We start from the raw sequence: 25868 nt of genomic DNA on the forward strand, positions 1-25868 counted from the left end.
TTTGGTGACTAACACCTACCAACATCAACATTTCAGTATTTCTTGAACGCGATTTTTTTGTCACGATCACGTGACTTTTCTGTTTTGCACCCCCATTCTTAACACCCCTTGCACGGCTTTATCCCTACCAGAGCCTTGGCATTTGGATTGGCCTTCTTGTCCACAATGAGCTTGGCCACCTTGTAGTGACCGCAGTGGGCAGCAACGTGCAGCGCCGTAAGGTAGTCATTGGTGACGTCATCCACGGGCACGTCGTGCTGGAGCAGGAGCTGGACGCAGTTCAGGTGGTCCCCCTGAGTGGCCATGTGGAGAGGCGATAGGCCGTTCTATAGAGGGCCGAGACAGGGAAAGAAAGAGAGAAAAGGGGAGAGAAAGAGAGAGCCAGACAAAGGAAGAGAGCGACAAACACACACGCAGACGGACACATAGACAGATGGACAGACAGACACAGTAAGTTAGGACGCGGCCATGCGCTGCACAGAAAGACTGCGAAGGAAGTTGCTGAGAAGGTTACAGAAGCATTGTTATAACGAGGCCATTACAACAATGTCTATTTTGTTACGCTGGTCGTCCTGCGCGGTCAAACTGTAGGGCTGCGAAGGCAGCGGAGACAGGCTGTTCTGGAGAGGTCGCACAGATGTTATGGAGACAATGCGACAACACTACAGCAACAACAACAGACCTGCTATGTGAGTGGATGACAATTATTTAAACAGCTCCGAGTGGTTAGGAGAGCTGATTTTGAAAACAAAGGTATTCCAGTGTTATTAACATCGTGTATAGTGATCTATTCTGGTCTGTTTTATATTTAACTTAATGAAAAAGATGTCATTTGTTTGTGAACTTTCTTTTCTTCCCTATTCTGAGCTTAGCAGCATCTCCTGAATTGATCATCCAAGTAACTACCTTGGTCTTGGACAGTATAGGAGCTCCTCTGTCCAGAAGAATTTCTACCACCTGCTCGTGTCCGCTCCGTGCCCCACAATGTAGAGGTGTCAGACCGTCCTTAAAAGAACAAAATAACAAAATGAAACACTTTTTTAAATTTGCATTTTACTGCTACAGACAAAAATGTCTGTAAGTGTAAAAAACAACCTCAAGTGCCTTTCTAATTGTGAAAAAAGTCTTACCTTGGTCTTTGCATCAATTTTGGCCCCTCTGTCCAGCAGCAACTTCACCATATTGCTGTTGCCCCTTTTTGCGGCCACATGAAGCGGTGTGATGTCATTCTAAGTGAAAAAGTGGAAAACTCTTAGACGGTACTGCTCTCACATTATGCATTTAAACATATCTACAATTAGACAGAATTAATTCATTAGAAACTCGTCATTAAATTGACTTGTCTGCAACAGACGGTAATGCTTTGTTGCTAGCCAGCTCCATTGTTTAACCATCCACCACTGCTGGTGAATAATTTTCTGGACCTTACCTGTAATCAGTCTAAAAGCAGCACAAACATAAACACCACTTCACACACTAGCTGATTCAATTATAGGCCACTGATCACTCTGATTAGTAAACATCTAATATGGAAAACCATTTTCTAAGACAACATCACTGAGATTACTCTGTAAATGTCACATAAAATCTCTTCCAGGTCTTTATATTTAATCATATCTCAAAAAAATATAAATTCAGTCTGAGAATAACATAACAGATACATATATAACAAAATGTCCCATTGTTCTAAAAAATCTCCCATTTCATGAGGGTCTTTATTAATCCAGAATCTCTTTCTCTTTACCACTGAACACCTATATATTTATGGGAATGAACACATATACATTAGGCTTCATCGTACCGACATTACTTCCAATACTTGCACTATTCTGTATGTGTACTATTGTATTTATTTATACTCATTCTCATTATTTTCTATTCCTTTATTCTTTTCTATTCAAGTCCAGTACTGTTGTATTTATTCTTAGTTTATCTTATTTCTGTATAGTTGTATAAATGTATATTTGAATTTATTTCATTTTGATTTTTACATTTTGACCCAAGAGGACGATATTTCGTCCCACTTTATACTTGAGTGTATATTGTTGGGTTGACAATAAAACTCTACTTGACTTGACTTGACATTAAAGTTTGTGTGTGGGTGGTTTGGGTTTCACTGTTGTTTTTTCCCTTGAGTAAACAAAATATGCATTAGCCTAAAACAGAATTCATGTAAAAAGAAATCCCACATTTGACACCAATATTTTCAGTCCATCCTATTTTGCTTAAGGGTTTACATGCAAAATATAAGTTTATTCTTTGCTTTTGCATTCAAGGAGCATAAATGTGACAGATGTTTGGGAAATCAAAGTGATTTTCCTCTGCCATAAAAGCTAAGCTATACCTTTGTTTTACAGTTTCATAGGTTTTCTTTGAATCCATTAAATATAACCGTATACCGAATTCATTTTTATTGTGTGTAATGGTTACACCTTTCCCAACCAGCAGAGGGCAGTAGAAACTCACCCGAGCCATGAAGTCCACAGCAGCCCCGCGGTTCAGCAAAAGCGTGGCTACATTAATGTTGCCATAATGCGCTGCGATGTGGAGGGGGGTGAAGCCACTCTGAGGATTGAAGAAATGCAACAACACACGTGCAGACAGACAAATAGACACACCATGTTAAAAAAAAGTGGAGCAACATCCACACAAGATCAAACATCTGGCTTTACAAAGTCCCACTACATCAAACAAGGACACACTGGTTGCACTGACACCTGACTTTTCTAACAGTTTTAGAAAAAGTATATTTTTTCTAAAACTGTTAGAATCAAACATGGGCCCAACTAAAATATAACAATTTTACATTTAACTAACATCAAACTAATTACAAAGATATGAGTGTAATATACAACCTGATTGGAAAGATCAAGAGCTAACTGGTGTAAATCTGTTTAATTCTATTTACAGCTTTCTGATATTTTTAGCCGCAAATAATCACCCTGCAAATGAATTTAATCTCCATTTGTTAACATCTTCAGTGAGAGATGTATCCTGATATAACTCCTGGATTAGCTGTCGGAGCAACTAAAAGACACTGGAAAATATCTGTGACCTTATGTCTTACATTAAACAATCCAACTGCTGGAATTTAATTTCAAAGAGCCAAAAGTCAATCAGTAATTCAGACACGTGTCCCCACTGATATCCTGAACTGAGAAATTGTACCACAAAGTTCACCAAAATTAAAATGATTTATATCCGCCTTGAAAAAACACACTATTCATATAAAACAGGTTACAGTGTCTTTCTTCTATCTGAGTACACATTTGTTTAACACAATGCACAAGTCTGAAATGAAAGCCTTTTTTGGATGAATCATATCAGAGCCTGCCAAAACCACAAACAATGCCAACCAAAACAGGCACGCACAGAAGGTGGCCACCTGGCTTTGGTTTAAAAAAGGGGCCAATGTTACCACAGACGCAGTGTCACACTAGCTTGTTACTTTGGTCCCATGCAAAATGCTTTAGGTGCTAGTGTTAAATGTTGGACGTACTAGAGCTCGATAAAGGATGCACCAGTAAACAAATTAGAGAGCCTGACTAATGCAGGGATTCTTTAGAGTGTAAAGGGAATTAGACTGCCATGCAAGTTATGGACAAACTGCTGGTTTCAAATGAATGATAACCATTTTTCATGCGTACACTGGTTATCATGCTAATCAGTTTCATGGAGGGACTTAGTCAGGACACATTAAGACAACATATTTTAAACAGTGACAAGGGATTTCCAAAAATAAGACACTTCAGCTTTGGACACCATGAAACCATTAGAATCAAGGAAAACCTTGATACCCAAGCCTTTAGCCTCAGATTTATTAAATCAGTATTTGTGAAGCATGCGCTTTAGCTCTGATTTTTCTCAATGACCAGATATATCCACTAGATTGATGAAGCAATGAAAAGGAAGAAGGCAGTACTGAGCTAAAATGGAAAAGGGGGAGTGACAGAGGGCTGCAGAAACACTACTGCATCAAGTCAGGGGCACTGAAGTGATTGTCGTTGTTGTTTTCAGAGTTTTTATGAATAGGATGAACACTACATAATGTACAGAGTAGAGGTGTACCTCTGTTGTTCTATTCACCATCATCTACAGAGTCAGCCAAGAGAGGAGAGAACGGGCAATTAGTGAGAAAAAAAAAAACAAATTAAAAAGGGCCTTCACTCACATGAAGTGGAGGAGCAGAAGAGGGAGAGGCAGCTCAGCGAAAAATAATCTATGGCAGAAAAGTTTCGGTGTGCAGACTGCGCTCTTGAAGTTTGATTTTAAGAATGAGAAGGATATTCTCAAACTCAAATCGTTTCAGAGATAAAACGGGCCAAAAAACAAACAGGAATGTACTTCTGCTTCTTTTCCGAAAGAAAGAGCATCAACAACAAATTCAAACAATAAAGAGAAAAGTCAGCAAGAAAAAAAAAGACAATCAAGAAAACCAAAGAAATCAGTGTTAAAAACAAATAATCAAATAGGCAAAAAGAAAGCAACCAACTGATCATTCACCACCAAAGATGGGCTGCATCAGCGGTTTTGCTCACCTTGGACTCGACGTCTGCGTTGTGGTCGTTCTGCAGGAGCAGGGCCGCGGCCTTGGTGTCATCCTTGCGTGCGGCAATGTGCAGGGCAGGCAGGCGCACCTTGCCCTTTGTATCGTTCTCCAATAGCAAGGAGACCACCTGGTCATGGCCCTGCTGGAGGGCCACTGCCAGAGGGGTAAAGCCATCCTGCGAAAGAGGGGAAGAAATGAGTAACCAATGTTGGATGGCGTGGATGATGAGAGCAAATTAAAAGCAGCTTATAAAAAGCAAAATGATTTTTAATAGTTTTATAGGCAATGATGAATCTAGGCTGCTCACATTATTTGAAGGTATTAATTATTATAATAAACAACTAGGTTATGTCAATAACAGTGATGTGTTTTCATAAAAAAATAGAGGCAGCTTGACCTAGAGGAGCATTTAGAATTAATTATAACTTCATATAATGTAGAAGTTACTGTACATTTCCAAGCCACATCTCTGTGTAGGACACAAATGTACGTTACATAATAAGAGGATGTGGAGAAGACAGCTCACATCTTCAGTATTTCCCACTCACATTGCCCTTATGATACATAATTCAGCCAAAAGCTCTGCCATTTTATTTTACTGTGTTTTTGATACTGCATGTCTCAGTATGTGTGGGCAGAAGTGTGCACACACACACACACACACATATATATATACATTTTTTTCCTGTCCTGATAAGCCTCTTTCAAGATGAGGGGTGACTCAGCCCAGCTGAACACTGATGGGAGATTATAGACTGACAGTGCAGTGCGCTCCATCGCCATCATCAAAATACTAAACGAGGGACTATTTAATTGGAAAAATTGGGTTTGAACCCTCCTGGGGGAAGTGCTAAGGCACTTCCTTTAATTTGTCACCAGCCTGTATATAACGATATATCATGTTTGAGTAGATACTGTGCATGCGTGCCCATAAATGTAAACTTGCAGACGACAGGGTACACTGGGTATTGTATCACCTGCGTATGTGCACGTGTGTTTGTGTGAACGTGCTGTGACTGGAAAGTGTACGTGTGTACGAGTTCCACAGACTAAGCAACGTTAATCAGAGCAGTAACAGCAGCTGTAGAGAGGAGGCAGGGAGCAGAGCAGACCTCATCAGTGACCCGCTCAAGGTCACTCTACCTCCTCCGTACACTACCAATCAATGAAGTTCTGCCTAGTCCCTCATAAAGAGATGAGGAGGGAGGAGAGGAGGTGGGGCAGGCAGAGGAGAATAGGGGAAAGATAAGAGAGGGATCATGTGAGACAAAAAAGATGAGAAATAGACAGAAACAGGAAAGTGAAAAAGGAGACAAAAAGATGAAGACACCGATGGAGACTGAGGCAAAATGGGGGGTGGAGGAAAAAGGGAGGAAGGGAAGGAAACAAAGGAGGAGAGGAGATGGAGGTGGTTAGTACAACAGATAAAAAAAAACCTTAGATATGACAGTGGCATAGAAGATGCACGGATACATACTGCAGAGAAATGGACACACATGTGAGCACAAGAAACACACACACACACGTACAGTACCTCAGTGGCGATACTCTGGCTGGCGCTGTTCTCCAGAAGGAACCGCACCACCTCCAGGTGATTCTCCTGGGCTGCCATGTACAGAGGAGTGAAGCCATTCTGCACACAACATGAACCAAAAGACACACAATCTTTTTCAAACATTACACAACAACAAACACATTAACCTTTACTGATGCTTACACAAGAAATGATTCCACGTTTCCTTGTATTTAGCCGTTTTAAACTTGGTTTAAACATAAAGTTTCATGTGACATCTCCTAACATGTCATAAATGATGACTATTATAGCAACTGATCACCTTTAAAGTGACATATACACACTGAGTATATCTTAACAAAACGTGTTCCAGTGGTCTGAAGGTAAAGACTTTTTCCTCTGCTTGCTGTTTATTTTGGACATTATCAGAGAGAAAGAAGCTGGCTGAATATTTTCTCTCGCTTCGATCTCATAGAGTTAAATGTGAAATGCAAGGACAAGCAGTTTCCTGAAGAGGCAGAGGCCTAGTTGGCATTATGCCAGTTTCGGTCAGTGAGGATTTCTCCCTGTATGTCAGCGACTATCTGATATAGATCATCTCAACAGCAGTGTAATTATACCTACCCTAAAGCCAGACCACCAAGACCTTGCTGTCATTTTGACATTGACTTGCAGGCATTTTGAGCATATCCCACCTGAGATTGTGCGTTGACATTGGCTCCATTAGTGACCAGCTCTTTGACGACTTCCGTTTGGCCAGCCAGCGACGCTATGTGCAGAGCAGTGTTTCCTTTCTGGATTACACGGAACAACCAAAGGAATGCGTGTTAAGCTCTGGCCCACCTGTCCCACTGTACTGCTTATGTGTATGTGTGCGTGTGTGTATGTGTGCGTGTGTGAATGTGACTGATTGCCACTATGCTCTTCATATATCCACGTCAGTATCTATGTGCACCCGTGAATCCCCTTACACAGATCACATGCTTGTACTGCTGGCATTCCAGCTCTGGCATCCCCCTGCATGCAGTGCCAACAATGTGTCACTTCCTATCCCGCCGGTAAATAAAACTAGTGGAGACTTTTTAAGAACCTGTGCAGTTCCTTGTGAGGGCAGAGTCGACCCTCAGCCTGATTCATGGCCACGTGATCCTGATGCTAGTTGGTCACAAGGTTCTTTTGCACAATAGCGATCAGTCACGTATAGCGTATACAGTAGCAGGGAACTCTGATTGCCATGGCTCCTAACAAACAGACAAGTTTCTCACTCAAAGCTGCTAAAGATGCCAAATTACAGTTATTTGCAAGCATTGCTGAATATAAAAATTAGTTTAATGGTTGAAACTCTGATTTCTTCTATTTCAATATGATTTGTAGTTTTTTTTTTTACAGGTTTATAAAATATCTGTGTTTTGATACGCTGTCACTTTATTTTAATATTCATTTAGTCACCTTATTATTGTTGACAGGCTAATTGTACTTATGTTTATCCCTTTATTACCTTTTTTACATGCTGTAATGGCCTTTTTTGGAGCATTTCAACTTGCTATACATCAAAATATAAGTAATTAGGCCATAGTAACAAAATAAATCACAAGAAATGCAGTAAAAGAAATTGAAAATCTTCTTTATACGGACTAGATATAGAAATGTCATAGCTATATCCATCAAAATTGTAAATGAAAAAAAAGTTGCACAAATATATAGAGATATATTTATATATAGGGAGAAGAGATATTTATATATTCATATGTGTCTAACGAGACACAACATTAGTACAATACTACATGTTTGAGGCCAAACGTTTCAGCTTTTGTTTGGAATCGGGTTCATTCAGATCTATCGTAGCCTTTATGAGTTATAACACTTAAACAGCAGTGTTAAAGAAGTGCTGGCTGCACTATTTGCAGCTAACGGACAAGTTACATTATTTAGTTTTGCAAAAATACCAACTCCTGTGCTTGAAAAAATGTGCTAATGTTTTCACAGTGTACATTTGAGCACTGAAAACACACAGATAAAGGCAGGTGAAGATCTTGGCCTTATTTTAAAAAAAAAATGATTAGAAAAATACTCCTTAAATTCCTTCATGCTGAGAACCCTCAAATATTTTTGGCTAAACAAACACTATGAATACCATTTTAAAGACACATATTTAAGTTCAGGTAATCCAGTGCAGCGATGCCACTACAGCTCAAAAGATCAGTTATTGTATCACTGACTATTAATGAACACAGGACTTCTTGTTTAACTCTAGCAGGGGCTAATGAACAATAACTAGAATCAAACAGAGACGCTGTTGCTAAACAAGAATCCTCGATAGCGTTGCCTCCTCTGGCTGCTTAAAGAGGAAACTGATCGGCATTAGGATGCAAGCAGACACAGGCATATCAAACGAATCCTCGAGCATCCTCCAGGTCACAATACAGAAATATTTTAATTGGGAAGATTTTTTCCTTGATCTTGAATATTTTATTGTGTCTTATGTTTATGTCAGCACTAGGCGTGTGGCCTGGGGCCCAGAGGCTGAGCCAGACCACTAAATGGCAGTAAAAGGCTTGAGGGGAGAAATATGGAAAACATTTTCAGTGGCTCTTCCTCTGAACTCCTTTTAGATCAGAATTGAGATGCGTCCATAGCAAAAACCTGTCTTATTAAAATATGCATGTTTTTACAATACATAAAATAACACTACAACTGGTTTTACTTATCTAGATGTTTAATACATACAATTCTTGCAACACACTCTTTTGCTTCATTCTAGCACACCTTCTGTTATTTTTGCATGGCTAATTACCTTGTCTGCTTCCAGCAGTAGTCCCCATAGACGTCATTAAATATTGATCCAGTATCAAACACTAACAAAGGCTGCACACTTCGTCGTACTGATTCTGCATACTGTTTAATCCTACAGAGATGCCATGATTCGCGCTCGGTCCAAATATAGTCTTCCATTATACCTGATGGAGTTGGTCTTACCTTTGTGGCTGCGTCCACAGTGGCTCCGAGCTTCAGCAGCTCAGCAACAACCTCTACATGTCCCTCCTTGGAGGCCAGATGAAGAGCATTTAGACCATTCTAGGAAGGAAATGTTTATAGGAGTTAGCGGGTCTTATGCATGATGAGATAATGTGAGATCACGTTTGATTGTGCATGATACGTTGGCTAAAATCATCTATGTTTTATTTATGGTAAGATAGTGTTTATTAAGTTATACATGAATCTTGTAGTCCTCGTAAATTTAGCTTGGGAAGCATTGCAGTTTAATGTGTACCCTAACATGCTTCTTTAATTCTAAAATCAATGAGCATGCATAAGGACGTGACAGTTCAAATGGTAAAAACTTACTTGATTGCAAATGTTAATCTCAACCCCAGACTTGAGGTAGTCAAGGACTTTTTCGAGGTTCCCTGCCCGGGCAGCTCGTAGGTAACTGGCATTGCTATCAGACTTAAGAGGAGGAGGAAACAAAGAAAGCGAAAGAGGGCACGAGAGGCAGATGAGAGAGAGAGCAAGAACAAAGAGAGACGAATTAAGCACTGTCTTGATTTAAACATAACACATCTTTAAGCCCACAGCAGAACAAAGCATGTGCATTACTGTACCAGGTAGAACTCTGTCATAATTTCTCAGACATCCAAAAACATCTTATCTTGGCAAAAAAACAAAGCTAATATCCACAGATGCAATGTGTCCATTTTTACACCGCGAACAAAAAAAAGTCTACTTGTGCTTCAAAGCAAGAAAACGCAAACATTTCAAGAAGTAAATCCATGAGAAAGCCAACAGAGCCCAAGCATATCTTCCCGACAATTCACATCATCCTTCATCATCCATCAGATCCCACCGGAATGTTATTGCAGCTTTGTTAAATCCAAATGTCCATGATTCCCCAGTGAAAGAAGTTCAGTGACCGGGTGGTCGTTACAGCTGCCACAGAGACCTCCTCTTTTCCTCTGAGATGTTTTCTGTCCACCAGCAAAGCAGTTATGACTCTACGTTGCCGTGCTATGAGAAGCAGAGCATCCGCTGTTCTGCTCAGCTGTCCTTTATTTCACTACAGAAATAGGGCTTTGCACACCAAAATATAATGATGAGGCAAGCATTTTTTTTTTTGCCCCATAACAAATGTGGTGAGCATGTGCGTGTAGAGAAGAAAAGAAAGGGAGGGAGCGAGATGGAAAGGAGGAAGAGAGAAGAAAGAAAAGGAGAAGGAGAAAGCTAAAAAAAAAAAAGAGAAAAGAAGAGACGAAGGTAGTTTCTTTTCTGTGTTCATGTTACCTCAGAGGACATTAGGTCTGACATAAAATGACACACAGCAAACTCTGCACATTTTGTCTCCCTTCTTCGCAGCAGCCTTGCAAAGAGCATTTTGTAAAACTCAGCACTGGTGCTGCTGAGAGCAGGAGGGAGAGATGCTGTGATATGCTGCTTCATAACAGGGGCACAAAACCAAATTCCCCTGATTTATCAAAAGCCCAGACTTGCTAAATTTAGCTTGCATCCAGAGACATGTAGGATAAACGCAGCAGGGCAATGGTACAAGTGGTTATCCAATGTTGTATTCTCTGCCTCCCCCTCCACTGTGCTTGTCCAGAAATAACTCTGACGAGCATAGAGGGATCTGACCCTTTGCCAAAATGTGAGGGAACAAGACACCAGTATTAGATTGTTCCACTAGTCTGTATAAAAGTTTGAGAGGAAAATATTTCTGTTTGTGCTCTTGCACACGTGTGTGGACAAACAAATTAATGGCAAATGAGGCAGTGTTAACTGGAACCCGAGTCATTTCCTGATTACAAGATTACAAGAAACCATTAAGCTAAAACTTATATATCTGCAGCCACATCTAGAGATTTCTCCTTCCTTTTTCCATAGCCCCAACCCTCTGAGGAATGTGTGATAGCACTGAATCACTAATGATATTTCTGCTCTTGTGGCCTTGAGAAAAAGTCATGCGTGGTACCGAACCAGCATGATAAGTAAACAGCAAAAATGAGCCGTGCACCGAGAACAATTAAAGAAAAATTCAGCTCTTACCTTTATCAAATGCATGTGCAGAGGTAATATTATAAATGTCTCAAAGGTCTAAAGAGGCACAATAAAAGCTTGAGATTCTTTCTTAAGATTGATGCTCTATCAGTGTGTGTGGCTGTGATTATCTTAGCATTAGTTAGCATTAGCACTGCTGAATTGTACCGGGAAATAGGGCTGTGATACTGAAAGCCTTTAAACATCCAGTGCTATGCTCTGGATCTTCTTCAGAGAAATACCTCCAAATATCTTTATAAACAACATGATGCAATGTAAACAATCTCCACAGCAATTAACTTAAAATTAAGCATAACCTTTACTTAAAATTCAGCATAATACAGTGATTTTATGATAACCATGTGGCCCAGCCACAGTCAGCAGCCACCCTCTTTCTTGTCATCATTTTTATTTTCTGTCTTCTGTTAGGTCTACGTTTCATTTGTTTTCAACCTACCTTACAGTGAGAAGTGCTGGCTATGCAGGAATGGTGAGAAAATATTGATATTAAATATTAAAGGGGGGCTGTAAAAATAAAAAAGCAACACCATGATGTCATTTCCCCTCCAAAAAACTTCATACACATTTTTCCGCCGCAGAATTAAACACAGAATAATTCAGGCAGGCCTTGAAGTCGAGCACTTTCCACAATCCTGTAGATCATCTGACTTCAGTTCCAGATTACATCAACTTGCTCATCAGACACTCTTTTATGCATCCTATGGGCAGTTCTCATAGAGTTCATACTATCTAAGATGCTTTAAAGCTGCTCTTTGCAACTCACTTCCAACGCAACTTGTCCTTTCATGCTGTTTCTGTCTTAATCAGCGTCATGTCTGTTATCACTATACACTTAAAGGGTGGCATGTCACATCACTATAGTGTTTCTGAACAATATCGAAGATGGGAAGGAAACATATAAAATGTTTCTTTGCCAAAACTTAAATGGGTATTGCCTTTTTGTTGACTTCATGCTTCACTTACTGAAGTCTCTCCACATACTATAATATCTGTGCAGCATACATTTATGTTTCCCACCAACTAAGATGTTTCCTACTAACTGCCATGTGTCCTCACTGTGAAGCATGCTCTGCAATGTCTAAGCCACGTATGAGCTCTTGAGTGCAACCAAATGCGTGACCGCTCTGAAACCCCCTGACATAGAAATGCAAAGGTCACACTGCTGTGGAAAGACAGCATGCACCAATACTGCTGCTTGATTTACACCATCAAATATTACCTAGGTCGAACATGATATCTAATGCAGCCTATAATCGTTTAATACAGATATTAAATGAGGGATGACTGGTTGGCAGCAGATGAGACAGAAAAAATCTATAAACTTCATTACAGAAAAGTTACTTTATTAAGAGCTTTTACGTGTTTCTATGACAACTTACATAGTCTTTTAAGCATCACATGGTGCTCTTTGCTTCTCGCAACAGATTAAGTAGTCCACATCCATATCTACATTATTGCTGATTTCAGTTTATCCCTTAATACAGTGACCAAAACGTCCAGCCCCACAGCCATCCCCATCTACGTCTAACATGAGGGATCTTGGAGTCTTTGTGAATGAAGTATTACACAGGACTGGGTATGAGATTAGTAAGAGAAATATTATTAAGCCTCCACAGATCAGAGGTTCAAAGAAAATGGGGCCATTAAAGACTAGGTTAAGCCTGAAGGAAAGCATTAATCTCATGTTAGATAGAAAGTAGAGGACGAGAGCGAAATCTGGCACACAAGTGCTAACGAAAAAAGCCTGAAATTATGCCATCACTCCAAATTAACATCTTAAAGAGTCAAAAATTGAGCTAACTTCCAGGTAAGATGGTATAAAAATGAGAATTAACCATATGGGTTAAAAATTAATAGAGCCCTGTTGCCACTGCCTGCAGATGCTCTTCAAAATGAAGAAAAAGAAATGTGAATAAAAAGCAGCTAGGCCTTTGTGCTGGCATTTGATGAACCAAAAGGCATGTGTTTGATAACACTACAGCACCTGTTTCATAGAGTGGATACGCTCTTTGAAGAAGAACAAACCCTTAAAGGTTCAATCTGCCTCTTCAAAAAAAGGGAAGCACAGGAACAAAGCACAATCCCTACTGAAATTTTGATAGCACAGATTTCAAATATCTAGTAAACATTCCCTGTTTTTGCTGACATGATATATACTGTAGGCTGGTAACAATGCATGTGTGGTGTCAACGAATGCTACTCTCCCACAATAAACTTGGAAAATGAGAATCTACTCACAGCAACATTTTTGGATAAAAAAAATAGATCTGTTTTCTTTTTTTGTTGTTCTTGGAGTTTTCTTTCCTTCCAAAGGCAAATCTGATATCCAGTTATTAGAATAAAATTAGCATTACAGTATGACACAAAAGGATGAAATTAAGTGAAAGCATAACGGTCAGATTTTGGGTGGGTCACATCATTCACTTTTTGAATTTGAATTTCATGACCCGTTGCTGCTGCTGTTTGTTTTCATTTTTGCTGAATCTGTAATTGGCACCTTTTCGCTTCATGACATCAACGCAGTGATAGTCTATCTGGATAGAAGGTACTTAGTATAAAGAACTGATATCCTGTCTTTCCAGACTACAATGATGTCAGCTTGGCACTATATACCAAGCTCACAACAAAGCAGAAGCTTGCACACTGAGTGGAACAGCATTTATATAGCACTTTTCTAATCTTACTGACCATCCAAAGCACTTTAGACTACAAGCCACATTTAACCACGCATTCATATAGCGCTTTATTATATACACTTTAAATACCAGTCATCCGAAGTCAATTTGGAATCACTAATGAGCCTAACATGCATGTTTTTGGACTGTGGAGTCTAAAAACACGCATGTACCTGAAACAAACCCAAGTGGGCATGTGCAAACTCCACAAAGCAGGACCCCAGCTGTGCTTCAAATCAGGACCTTTCATAGCATGAGGTGACGGAACTAACCGCTGCACCACAGATAAAAACAATGTAGACACACACGCGTTGATGTCATCGCTGTAGGCGCTGTGTGAACTGAGGGAGCTTAGAAGAGGAGAGCCAGACCAGCAGCAGCTGTATTGTTTGATTTTATCCCCTGCTCTCCTGACAACACAAAACTCACAGAGCTCCACAACTCTACAAGCACAGAGCCAGGGGCATTGAGTAACAGGCCACATCTTCTATGAGTGCCAAAGAACCTCATCTCAGCAACCACAACATCCATTCCTCTCAGCTCTAAATAGTCAAACTTCCCAAATCCCCAGCCTTGCTTATTTCCCCATGGAAGCTTGACTTCTTTCTTTTTCACCATGCAAAATACAGAAAAGCTGCTGCTGATTAATCCATCATTTCACTGTCAACAAGCTCACACCAGAAAATCTTAATTAAACCTTTTAGAGACATGGATGTTAAGGGATAACATGATATCTATATGAAGAGATGTGACATTTTTTTAATCTTCTCTGATTTTAAATGGAAGAGTTGCATGTACCATCAGCCATCAGCACATGGCTGTAAATATTAAGCAGACAAGTGGTTCTAATAAAGCTTTTAGGCGAAGCGGCAGTGAGACACTGTGTGACTTAGAAAGCAAAAGAATGAATGAATGAATGAGCAAGTAACTAAAGTAAATCACTTTGGAAAAAAATCATTCATCCAGAGCGTTCAACAATGAAACAGCTTTACTGAGAATATTATCACACTACAGTAATTCAACAAAAGCTTCAGCTGAACTCACATATTTACTTACCTACATCCATCACTTTTTCTAATAAAAACGACATGTTTCAGAGTATTAAGAGCTAAAAATATTGGCAATGAATTCCAGAAAGTAGAGTTAATTTTCGGCTTAGGGCCAGCAATGCTCTTTCATGTCTTCATTCTAAGCTAACTTAAATGTGTGCAAACAAAATGTGAAATTAACTGAAACTACAGGTGAATATATGAATGCACAGAGTACAATTTGGATGTGCTATTGTATGGGCAAATATCAGTCCAGTCAAAAAACATGATCTAATATTGCCATGCAGGATCAAACAATCACACAGTCACTTCAAGCTCTGTTCATCAAGATCAGCTGACTTTCCATGTTCATACGCAGCCACAGCCTAGTACAAATGAATGACATGGGACCAGTACCATTCTAAAGGTTCACAAAATGGTTCTAAATTCACAATATTAACCTCTGAGTGAGTCAATAAACAAAACTGCAAAATAAATCAAATTAATCCAGGCAGAAATTCTAGCACTACTCACTTGGGTTAGGAAGACAGCACCCTCCTCCACCGCCATGATCACTTTATTTCCCTCTTTCTCTCTCTCCTCAGAATGACAAGCAGTGAAACCTGAGCTCAGAGTGACCAGCCAGCCAAGCAGTCATTTGCTAAGTCAATCCGTTAGTTAGTCCTGCCCTTATCTCAGCCTCCTGACCATCCATCCTATCCACTCAGAGGAAAGAGCAAGGTGCAACTTGTTCAGTTAACAAAGGATTTTTTTTTAAACTAAGAAGTGCTAGCATAGCAGTAATTGGAGGCAGCACCTTCTTCTGCCTGGTTGATGCCCCACACACCAGACAAAGAGATGGAGGGAAGCTGAAGACGTATTCCAGAGGGTAAAGCAAATTGATGTCAGGAGGAAAAACTAGAAAGGAGGTCTACACAGCACTGCTGTAGCGAGTAAACAAAGCACTGAACATCTCGTAGTCTTTCACGCTGCAGAAAGGACACATGCCAAATCCCCTCTGCTGTCTCTCTCCCTCCCTGTCCCCTCTCTGTGTCTTTTTTATCAAATGTCAACAAGAGTAAATCCCTGCTGCCTCACAGAAGCCCCAGAAAGCACCTTCAAATCAGGGAGTGTGCAGGAGGAGCACCCTGACTTACCATAATAGCTAAGGTTTCTCCCTCCCTCTCTGCCTCCTTCCTTTTCTTTCTCACCTTCATTTACTCTCAGGGTAGGTAGGTGGGCGTTGCTACCGTTATCTTGATATCCAAGGTTGGGTAGGCAATGACGGACAGGGGCCAAACTGAAAATAGCAGCTGAAACAAATACTTTCGCTAAAATGCCACCCCCCCTCAACCCCTCTTGTTATCCCACCCACTTGCCCCCTTTCCCTCCCACTCATTCTCTCTGGTTCACTCTCCCTGCCTCACACAGGGTCTGCCAGCACACGGCTTTTTATTGTCATCCTGCTTATCAGCTATTTTCCCCTAACAAAAGACCAGTTTGAGTGTTGTGAGTTAATGTCCCGGCTGGGGCGGCTCTACCTAGTTGTGTAAAATGAGCCAGGGGGATCTGAGAACATGGGAGCTAGCAGCAGTGAGACTTTGCGTGCCTACTGGGGGTGGTTTATGGGGTTTATAATTCCAATAACAACAGACAACAACAATAACACCACACACTATCCTAGGGGCAGGTGGATCCGAGGGGCACCCCCAACGGTCAATGGGGATATTTTAACAGAGGATTAGGGGCTTTTCCGTCAGTATTAGGGACACCCTCTGTCTCTCCACCTCTCACCCCTCAGCAGGCACGCCCCACTTCTCTTTGCAGATTCTGCTGGATAATCCCCCCACACAGTAAGACAGCAACCAAGTGAACTCACTGCTCTACATGAAGAGCTGGATCTGATCACTATCTGTATGAGCAAGTTAAGCATAACATCCAGCATAACTAGTGAGGTGTATATTTTATCCAGGATTATTGCACCTGTGGGTGGCATGCAATCTGATCATTCATCTTCCAAGACCACCCGCTGCTGTTATGATTTCACATAGCTTTCAGTTGCATGTTTATAAAGCTAAAAGATTGGTCCATTGCTCCAACTGCACATTCGCAGTCGATAAAGGAGAAAGACAATGTGATAATAGCCATTATAACACTACATATCAACACGTATCTTTTTAATGTCAACAAACAGCATGAAAAGACCCCAAAACACCATTGATTAGGTGGTTTTTATCTCTCTCTCTCTTTTTCTTCTTAGCCCTTTTGTCCCATTTCCTTTGCAACACTGAGCACTGTAGCCCTGAATCTCTCCCTGACACTACCTGATAGAGCTGTACGTGAAAATGCAAATGTCTAGATTAGTCAGATTGGACATTAAACTAACTTCACTCTGCCAGCTCCTTGGTATAAAATACAACTGTACCCATGTGGGAATAACGCAGGTAAATGTCCAGGAAATTCACAGTGAGTGAGTGGGCATCTTGTGTCATCCCTCATATAGATAAAATAGAGTATTTCCTTTAATGAGAATGAAGTTTATTTTGTGTACATAGTAAAGAAAGAAAATCATCAAGTAAAAAAAAATTAAAGTGGGAATGCAGGGCCATGGCATGGAGAAAATGAGATACACAACCGGTTAACTACACAGGAAACGAAGGGCGAAAGGACTGTGGTTAAAGAAATTTAAAGTGCTTTGAGATCAGTGCTGTTGTTAAAAGATGCTATAAAAGTAAAATAAACACATATGAACTGAAGCTCAAAAGTAAAACAAAATAACGTTTTTATGCTTTTAGAAAATCCAGCATGAGCATAAAAACCCCCCAAAATACATATTACTAATACTATTTTCAGTGGAAGATAATCTAATCCAAAGATTATCTAAATAAATACTGTGGTTAAATGCCAGCATATTGAAAATCCCTAATACGTTGCATGTAATATTTTGACAATAAATTGTTATTTTCTTACTGGGGACTCTCCTGGCAGCAGAGAGTATCACAAACACTGATGTAAACACAGACAGAATAGTCAGTCACATGCACTCCATCTCTCAGCAAAGGCCAGTGCATTCTGTTACTATTCCGGATGAATAACACCACTGCATTCTGGGTATTTTCCAGCTCTATAAACTGCCAGACGACAGATAAAGAGAGTTAGGGACAATCAGCGGGAGTCAGGGAAATTTAAATGCAGAGAGAGAGAGAGAGAGAGAGGGAGACTAGTGCACGTGAGAAGTGGCAGAGGGAGTGACAGATGCTCTGGACCAGAAGTGGCGAGCTGAACATGTGATTGGTGGATCACAGGTCCCTTCACAGTAATGCTGCAATGAGCAGCCTTCCTTGGAAAAGGCATGGTTACCATGGTTACGGGGGAGGTCACAACAGAAGGGGAAGAGAGTCGGGCCTACTTATGGAAAATTATCTTTTCTGGCACTCACGACTGGTAGCGGCTGCCAGCAATCACAGCCACTGGTTTAGTCCTGGTTTAGTATTTTACTTGGAAAAAAACAAACTATATATATATATATATATATATATATATATATATATATATATATATATATATATATATATATATATATATATATATATATATATATATATATTTAATATTCTGGTGGCATTTGTGTGGTATTTTAGTGTGTGTTATTTTAAATCGTATTCTTTGAGGCTTTGAGCACTTTTATATTTAGCAAAAATAAAATAAATGAATTGCAAACCAATATGTATATGTCTTCCACCATTTATTCACCTTCACACACATATAATGACGTCAGGGTTTTTCCTTGTATAGTGCAGAACCATACGTCACGGCAAAAAAAGGATGAACAGAATTTATTTTAGTTGCTTTGTTTTATTTTAAATTCACGGTATTGTTAATCTGTAAATTTTTCAACCTTTCTTTCTCTTATTTAAAATCTAAACCGGACGTAAACACGTTACTTTATTCAGAGATAAAAGTTTTGGGAGGAAAAATATTCTGCCACCTTGCAGTAATAACATGGCAGTGCATTTTCTGGAAATCCAAATGACACACTATTTTCAAATAAAATTACCAGCATGATACACAGCTCAGCACACTGTACTCGAACAGTTCTTGGAGGTTTTTGTCGTACTAGAAAATAAACGTCTTTGCAAATTGTTGCCCAGCTTTCCTTTCCAGTTTACAAACACTTACGAGAACTGAGCTACCTCACAGAGGCTATAAAATATCACACTTTCATTATTCCAGGGTGTATGCTTAAAAGTCTTTTTGAAAATTTACATCTCACACACCCCCACAAGCACACACACGCACACATACACAGATATTTAATGCTCCTGCTGCGTGAAGCGTGCTCAAGGGCACAGCTCCCCTGTGTCACCTGGGACATGAAACCATTAGGGAGGGAGGTTAGGAGGGGAAGTGAGGGAGAAAGCTGGGAAGGCAGCAAGGAGGGGGAGAAAGGAGAGTAGGAGAAGGAAAGGAGAACATGGAAAGTAGGTGAACCACTCAATAAGTAAGCTTCAACTACAACTATGCAGCATGGCTAATATAATCTAGCTTTTAAAAACTAGTACAGACCGGAGTAAATCATCTTAAAAATATCTGATTAATACATTTAATATTTGACTTAATACATTTTATAATCAAGTTTCAGTATTTCCTTTGATTCTGCTGCAGCCGTGTGGAGGTAATTAAAACATTTCTATCACCTATTATCATGTTACAGTTAGTACTACTGTTGCACATGACATGAAATGTCCTGTCTCCCTGCTGTCTAGGGCCAGTAACGCTGACACTGACATGGGTGACATCATAACGTCGCATTGGATTTCACCTGTATAGCTAAATCTACACACAAGTGCACCATACTCGATCGATAGCTGTCGCGCCAAAAAGTCATCCTAAAACAGGCTCCAGAAGATCAATGGTCACACGGTGTTGCGCACAGGCACGAGGAGAAAACAGACCTTAGGGCAGATAAAAAGTCACAAAGTAGGGAGAGAAGGATAGAGCTCTGGGCTAAGAGGGCAAAGAAAATTAAACAACATATCAGAGTCTGGCTTTAATTCAGAGACGACTCCTCCTCTTTTTCCCTCGGCTCACCATCTCTAACCTCAGTTTGACCTGCAGAAGACTCTGCTGAGCAGTCAAACACTGGACTCTGGTGGGCAGTCTCCTGCATGACAACTGTGCAAAGAATCGCAAACCTCACTGTGGAATTAGCTAAGCATCAACAACACCAACAGTGTTTTAGTGGATAGAATACACATCCAGAAGAAAGACAAGTTAAAATGTAGAAATGTATTCGTAAATTCATTTAGATTCCTTGTTTGTGTTGTTCAGTTAGACAACAATGCATCAGTCAGAGATTTTGTTTGGAGTGAACTGTGACAAGATGCTTCCCCATTGATACACTGTTCTGGCATTAAGAAATGTTTTTAACCAGGAATTAGAAGTCTCGAGCTTTGCAGCACCGCTCAGATTTAGACCCAAGACCTCCTTACTCTGAGGTAAGGCTGCTACTAACCACTGAGTGATTTTGCTGCTCACAAGGACTAATGATTTTTGGACTCATCACTGCTACTTGTACAGGTGGTCGTAACCATATATTAAGCTACAATACAGTGGACTGTGAATTCTTAAATAAAAAAAGTCCAGTAATTTTTCAGCGTGTTTTCACCAAGCAGACTCACATGTTTTCAACATGTTCATTTCAATAACCTATCATGTGCACTTGGTGAGAAGTGAAGCAATTTGAAAGAAACAATAAACCCATAACCACTTTAACAGACCTTTTGTGTTTAAAAAGGGGCAGTCTTCTACAGTCACATTTTCATGTGAGTGAGTTTCCTTTCTTTGTGACATAAAAATGTGACATAAAAATGCAAATGACTAACCGGTAGATGGACTGTAATGAGTGTAAGACCCAGTCCTGGCTGAACAGCAGGTAATGAGCTGTGGGAGCTGAAACTGCAATATGTTTTATAGTGGGTGCGTGTGTGTGTGTGTCTTTATATGGACTAGAGAAAGAGGTACATGTGACTTATAAATAAATACATTTGAAAGTGTGTGTGGGGGTAACACATGACAGAAGCTAGGCTGTAAAAGACCTGAAAAAGACAAAAGCTTACAGTCCCAGATGTGATGACTCACAAAACGCTCAAAAAGAAAGATCTGAGGAGAAAATGTAAATGGGAAACATGCATATATAAAATTGAGCAGCCTGAACTGACATGATTAGTCTGAATAGAGAATTGGCTTTTTTTTTTCCTCTGTGTCAGTTTATAAGGCCTGTTTAAGCTACTACCAATGATCTGGAGGAAAAGGAAGATGAACAGAGGCTCATGATCTCACTTCAACAACTGCACACATCATTAGTGAAAATCTTTACTCCCTTGCTTCACTGAGCTTCCTCAATTTCATTCTTGAGGTCAAAAAGGGAATGAGCTTCTTTGGTTTACAATCCTAGCCTTAGTATGTAAGCAGCAAGCTAACTATAGCATATATGCACCTTGTAAATTCCACATTAGCTCAACTAGCACAGCACCACAGCTCTGCTACAATAACTGAAAGTACTCTGGATAGAGTCAGACACTAAATGCCCATCTGGCATCTAGTCCTAAATTTAACAGGACACGGTGAAACTGAAGTCAAGATGACATTCAGAGTTATGTAATCAAGTTTTAAGGTAGTATGATTTGTTGCCAGTTTTTTTTTTGTCCATTTATCTTTCCAACATCCTGTTTGTTCAAAGCCCCTGACTTTTTAGAAAACGCTTTAGGCCTTTAATGTTTCTTTGTCTCAGTCTTCATGGGATATAATGTTCAAGTGGTCTTCAAAAACATTGGAACTAACTGATCTTGTTAACAAATTGAAGTACTATAGGTAAGTATGAAAAATATCTTTATGTTTTCGTGTGAGAATTTTGCAAAAATTCAGTGTGCAGTCGGTGTGTCTCTGTATAAGATGTATTTATGTTATACATCTCCAAGGCCCCTGCAGAAGACCAAGAGGGTCTTTCCAAGGCTTTAAATAGGAAAAGAGGAAAAGCCAAGAATAAAAACTCCCCATCCCCATTATCACAAATGGCTATCATGACTGAGAAAGATCAATAAGATGTGGATTGTCCATCACTGAGCAAAATGCACAGCTGGTATGTTATGGTCTACTTATTTGCATGGTAAACCTTTTGCATAACTTTTATCATTTAAAAATCTTTTCTTGCTCACTTTCTTGCTTGCACTGTGGCAAACAGCTGTTATTTCAAAGTCAAATAATACAGCGTGTAAAAAAGGGGGTACGATCTGATGCAGGACACACTTAGTCAAGATGTCTTTGAACTAAGAAAACCCGGCAGAGCAAATTCAGAAATCCCCCTGATAAATTATTAAAGTCTTAGAATCTGGAAGATGGAATACAAACACGTGCTAGTCAAAAAGTATGCTACAGTCCTCCAGCTAAACATTTACCACATTAAAGAGCCACAGAAGAAAATCACGCGTTCATTGTCTGACACTGAGGTACAACAAAATCTGCTGTAAATTTCATTTCTGTAGTTTTGACCGTAACGTTATGAGAGCTCATAAAGCTATCTATAAAACAGGAAGAATAAAAAGTCCTGCTTTTTCCCCTGTCGGTGCAGGGCTGAAAAACAGAGTGCTGTACCTGTTTTTGCCTGATCTTTGGCAGACAGAGAGCACCAGACGAGAACAGACCATGAGCCATCTGTCCCCTCTGAGCCCCCCCCAGTCTCCACACAGTGCGCACACAAACAAGCATGCAGTTAGACAGTCGCACATGTGAAAACAACCACTTAAACTAAACACATACACGAGCATGAATTGCTCAGTAGAAATTGTCAAAATTACGGGACTATAATCTAATTCTCCGTGATCGCCCCTTTGACACGAGGCCAAGGATTTCTGACAGAGGAGAAGAGGAAAGAAACAAAGCGATGTGAAAAAATATGAGCGTGAACATGGATTTACACTGGATTTGCCCATCATCCTGCTCACCAATACAACTGATTATCCTTCATTTATACCTTTTAAATATCTACTCTTTTCTGCAAATACAGAAGCTGTAACACATTCTGTTTCTTACACTGGAGTAATATCCTGGCATTTCTTTCTGGCAAACAGAAGGCTATTAGGTGCTGAAACAGCCAGCTGCCCCTCAGGCAACACAAAGTAATAGGCTGTTGAATGGTAAGGCCCAAATCCTTAATAGCAGTGCTCCCTGAACATGGCAACAAGACAGGCAATGTGAGTGTGTTGTGTAGAGAAATTCACCTGTGTTTTGTTACCCTGAAGTGGTTCATTTCTCAAAGGACACACTAATACACAGAAACGTCTTGATGTCTTTAAAAGCAAAAAGCATTTTAAACAATTTGCACACTTTAAATTATATTTAGTTTTATTCAAAACTCATCACAATAATAGTAAAGGCTAATCCTGGAAACCAAAAGACTGTAAAGGCTTTGACAAGTGGACCAAGCGCTGGAATAGCAATCTAAGTGTCTCTGCATAGAGCAACTGATTTAAATTAATAACACCAGCAGATGTCAGTGCACACAAACAATGCCATGTAAAGACATATCATGTGACCTTCAAAAAAACCCCAAAATGTAAAATCTCTCACTCTGATGCTGTCTGCTATTTAATGCTGACTATGCTTATGAGCAGAGTCTCTAACAACTGTGCTGTTTAGCACGGGACATTCGATGCATTTCAGCATCTCAGAGTTCCTAACTCACATTTATTCAGTCTATTAAATAAGATTGGCTTTAGATCAGTTATGTCCAATCTGATTCTATACAACATCCAAAACACAGTTCACCGTCAGAGCAAGCTAGAAGTGGAACAGTGGTAAATTATACTAAATTAAATATCTAATCAACCGGCACAGCATCGATTTTGGAACAAGCTCTGAACTAAACTACCACACTGATCTTGGGCCCTCAGAGGATTAAAATGTGTATGAAAATTGTAATTCTGATGAGTAATATAATGTTGTATATTTCCATTATATGTGGTTAGACACATGGATTGTACTACGTACTAAGTACTGCCAAGCTTTGCATTTTTTCAGATGTTAGAATACCAAATACACAAGAAAGACATAAATAAAAAAGTGTAAAAGTGTTGTGGTTTTGTGTGCCAGACTATTTTATGGCACGTAAACTCCTGGATTATTTCTTTAAATCCACAAAAATGAGTCTAATAGGTGTGTTAGAATTTGATGATATAGCCAGTTATGGTCTGCGTGGCTCAGTGTAACTGTCAGAATGGGTAAAAGAAAAGCAACCAGTAAATGGCTGTTGGCAGTTAGAACGCAAGCTATTGTCCTGCACAGCAGACATTTTTTTTATTGTGGGTGGCAGCACTTTTACTTTAGACCAGCATCAGTCCTGTAGCACTAAATCTGTGAGTGACATCCATTCCCTGCCCCCCGCATATGGGTGTGTTAGCTGACCCTCTGTGACCCCGTGTGTCCACTCATCTATCACACGGATAGCTAGAACTCAGTGCTCATCAAGGCTGCAGCCTAGGTACACATGCATAAACAACACTTAGAGACACACACACACACAGCTTTTTGACTACTATGGTGTATATACATGCTCCTGCAGGTACCGCCAAGGTCACAGCTGAGCAGAGAGACTAATGACCTATAATAAGACATAACCTTGACTGATAGGGACAGTCAGCATTGCTGTAGCAGCCAACAGAGCAGTATACACGTTCACTCTTACTCTCTCTACAACACACGCACGGGCGCACACACACACACACACACACAGAGTGAGTCGAGAGTCCTCCTGCTCTCTGCAGCATCGTTCTGTCCCTGGTGGATTCAGATCTGCTATGCTTAATTTTACTTCATTTTTTTCAGCACCCTTGTCTTATCTCTCCTTTTGTACTGTTTCTGTTTAATAATCTGTTAACTCGGGCTAGCAGAGATGTCCTGTTCTTGTCCAGAAAAAAAGTTTAATAACTCTGAAAGTGTCCAGAGCATCAGTATCTGTGGATTTGATTCAAGTCTTAAAAAAGCTCAACTTTCCACATTGTTCTTAATCTACAAAAACAAAATCATTCCATGTCAGGAAACAACACAAAACAAACAAAGCAACTAAAAAAACCCTTAAGATTTCACACAACTGCAAGTACTACTACCCTGACAGAACATCACAAACTGGCTCTAACCAGAGAGAGACGTTGGTGTGCAAAACTAAGCAGCAGGTAAAGTACATCAAAGTCTTGAGTTAGAGAAACAGACACCTCACAGGTGCCTATCTGGCAGCTTGATTACAAATGGTACCCAAAAAACACCAGTTTCAACATCAGCAGTGGAGAGGCAGCTGAGGATGTTGGGTATCTGGGCTGAGTTACAAACAGAAACACAAACCTGAGATTGTGAAACTGGCCAATAAAAGGGAAAGAAACAAATTTGAGGTGTTTCAAAAAAGCTGAAATACTAAACTTCCATTTGCGAGCGTTTACGTAAGTAACTGAGGTTATTTCAGTTAAGGATATGTTTGCAACTCCCTACATGTTGGTTGACTGTTTGGACTCCTTAATCCATTCTTAGAGTCGTAGCAGACAAATTGATGTTCACTAGGTTAAGTGTCGTATGTGCTCCTATGAGGAGAATGCAACTGAGCAGTCTCCACCCATAACTCAGCTCACTATGAAGTGTCTCCTCTTTGTAACATCAATCAGCAATTCTCAAACAAACAGAAGGTATTGCTAATTCTATAAACGGACCCACATACATATACACATGGGGAAAAAAATAGAATACACACAAAAAAATCCATATTTTTAAAAACTGAGATGCATAAACATGCTTCTCTACTCTTCACCAATTCAATCATCCATTTGCGGGACAACTTCCCGCCGCACCAATTGTAAAATAGCCTGCACCGGACTCATAACATTATTAGAATCACGGTGAGATTGAATTAAAGTGTTTAATCTTAATTCTGCCAAAACGTAATGTGATGACAGACTCTGCGCAGCTGTTTTACTCTTTACTAGTTTACTGTCAACAGACTAATCAATAAC

General features: G+C 39.9%; 1 protein-coding gene across 28 annotated transcripts in view; it reads right to left on the minus strand.

The window, feature by feature from the left end:
- LOC102781022 (ankyrin-3-like) overlaps positions 1–25868 on the minus strand; it is a 121642-nt gene that overhangs the window by 49567 nt on the left and 46207 nt on the right. For 25 of the 28 annotated variants that reach the window (XR_015719914.1, XM_087850150.1, XM_087850149.1 and 22 more), the window contains 9 exons: positions 9408–9509; positions 9039–9137; positions 6758–6856; positions 6084–6182; positions 4539–4724; positions 2467–2565; positions 1131–1229; positions 907–1005; positions 129–326 (listed from right to left, as the gene is read on the minus strand). Coding sequence is in view for 27 of the 28 variants with exons in the window: in XM_087850150.1 (XP_087706276.1) it covers positions 129–326; positions 907–1005; positions 1131–1229; positions 2467–2565; positions 4539–4724; positions 6084–6182; positions 6758–6856; positions 9039–9137; positions 9408–9509 (1080 nt within the window). In the remaining variant the exon portion in view is untranslated. Of the gene's footprint in view, positions 1–128; positions 327–906; positions 1006–1130; positions 1230–2466; positions 2566–4538; positions 4725–6083; positions 6183–6757; positions 6857–9038; positions 9138–9407; positions 9510–15348; positions 15453–15971; positions 16103–25868 lie in introns of those variants that run through there. The other 3 variants (XM_087850163.1, XM_087850158.1, XM_087850153.1) reach the window with 2 other exon arrangements.

This window comes from Neolamprologus brichardi, chromosome 13, assembly GCF_056152115.1.
Source record: "Neolamprologus brichardi isolate AB-2024 chromosome 13, ASM5615211v1, whole genome shotgun sequence".
NCBI lineage: Eukaryota > Metazoa > Chordata > Actinopteri > Cichliformes > Cichlidae > Neolamprologus > Neolamprologus brichardi.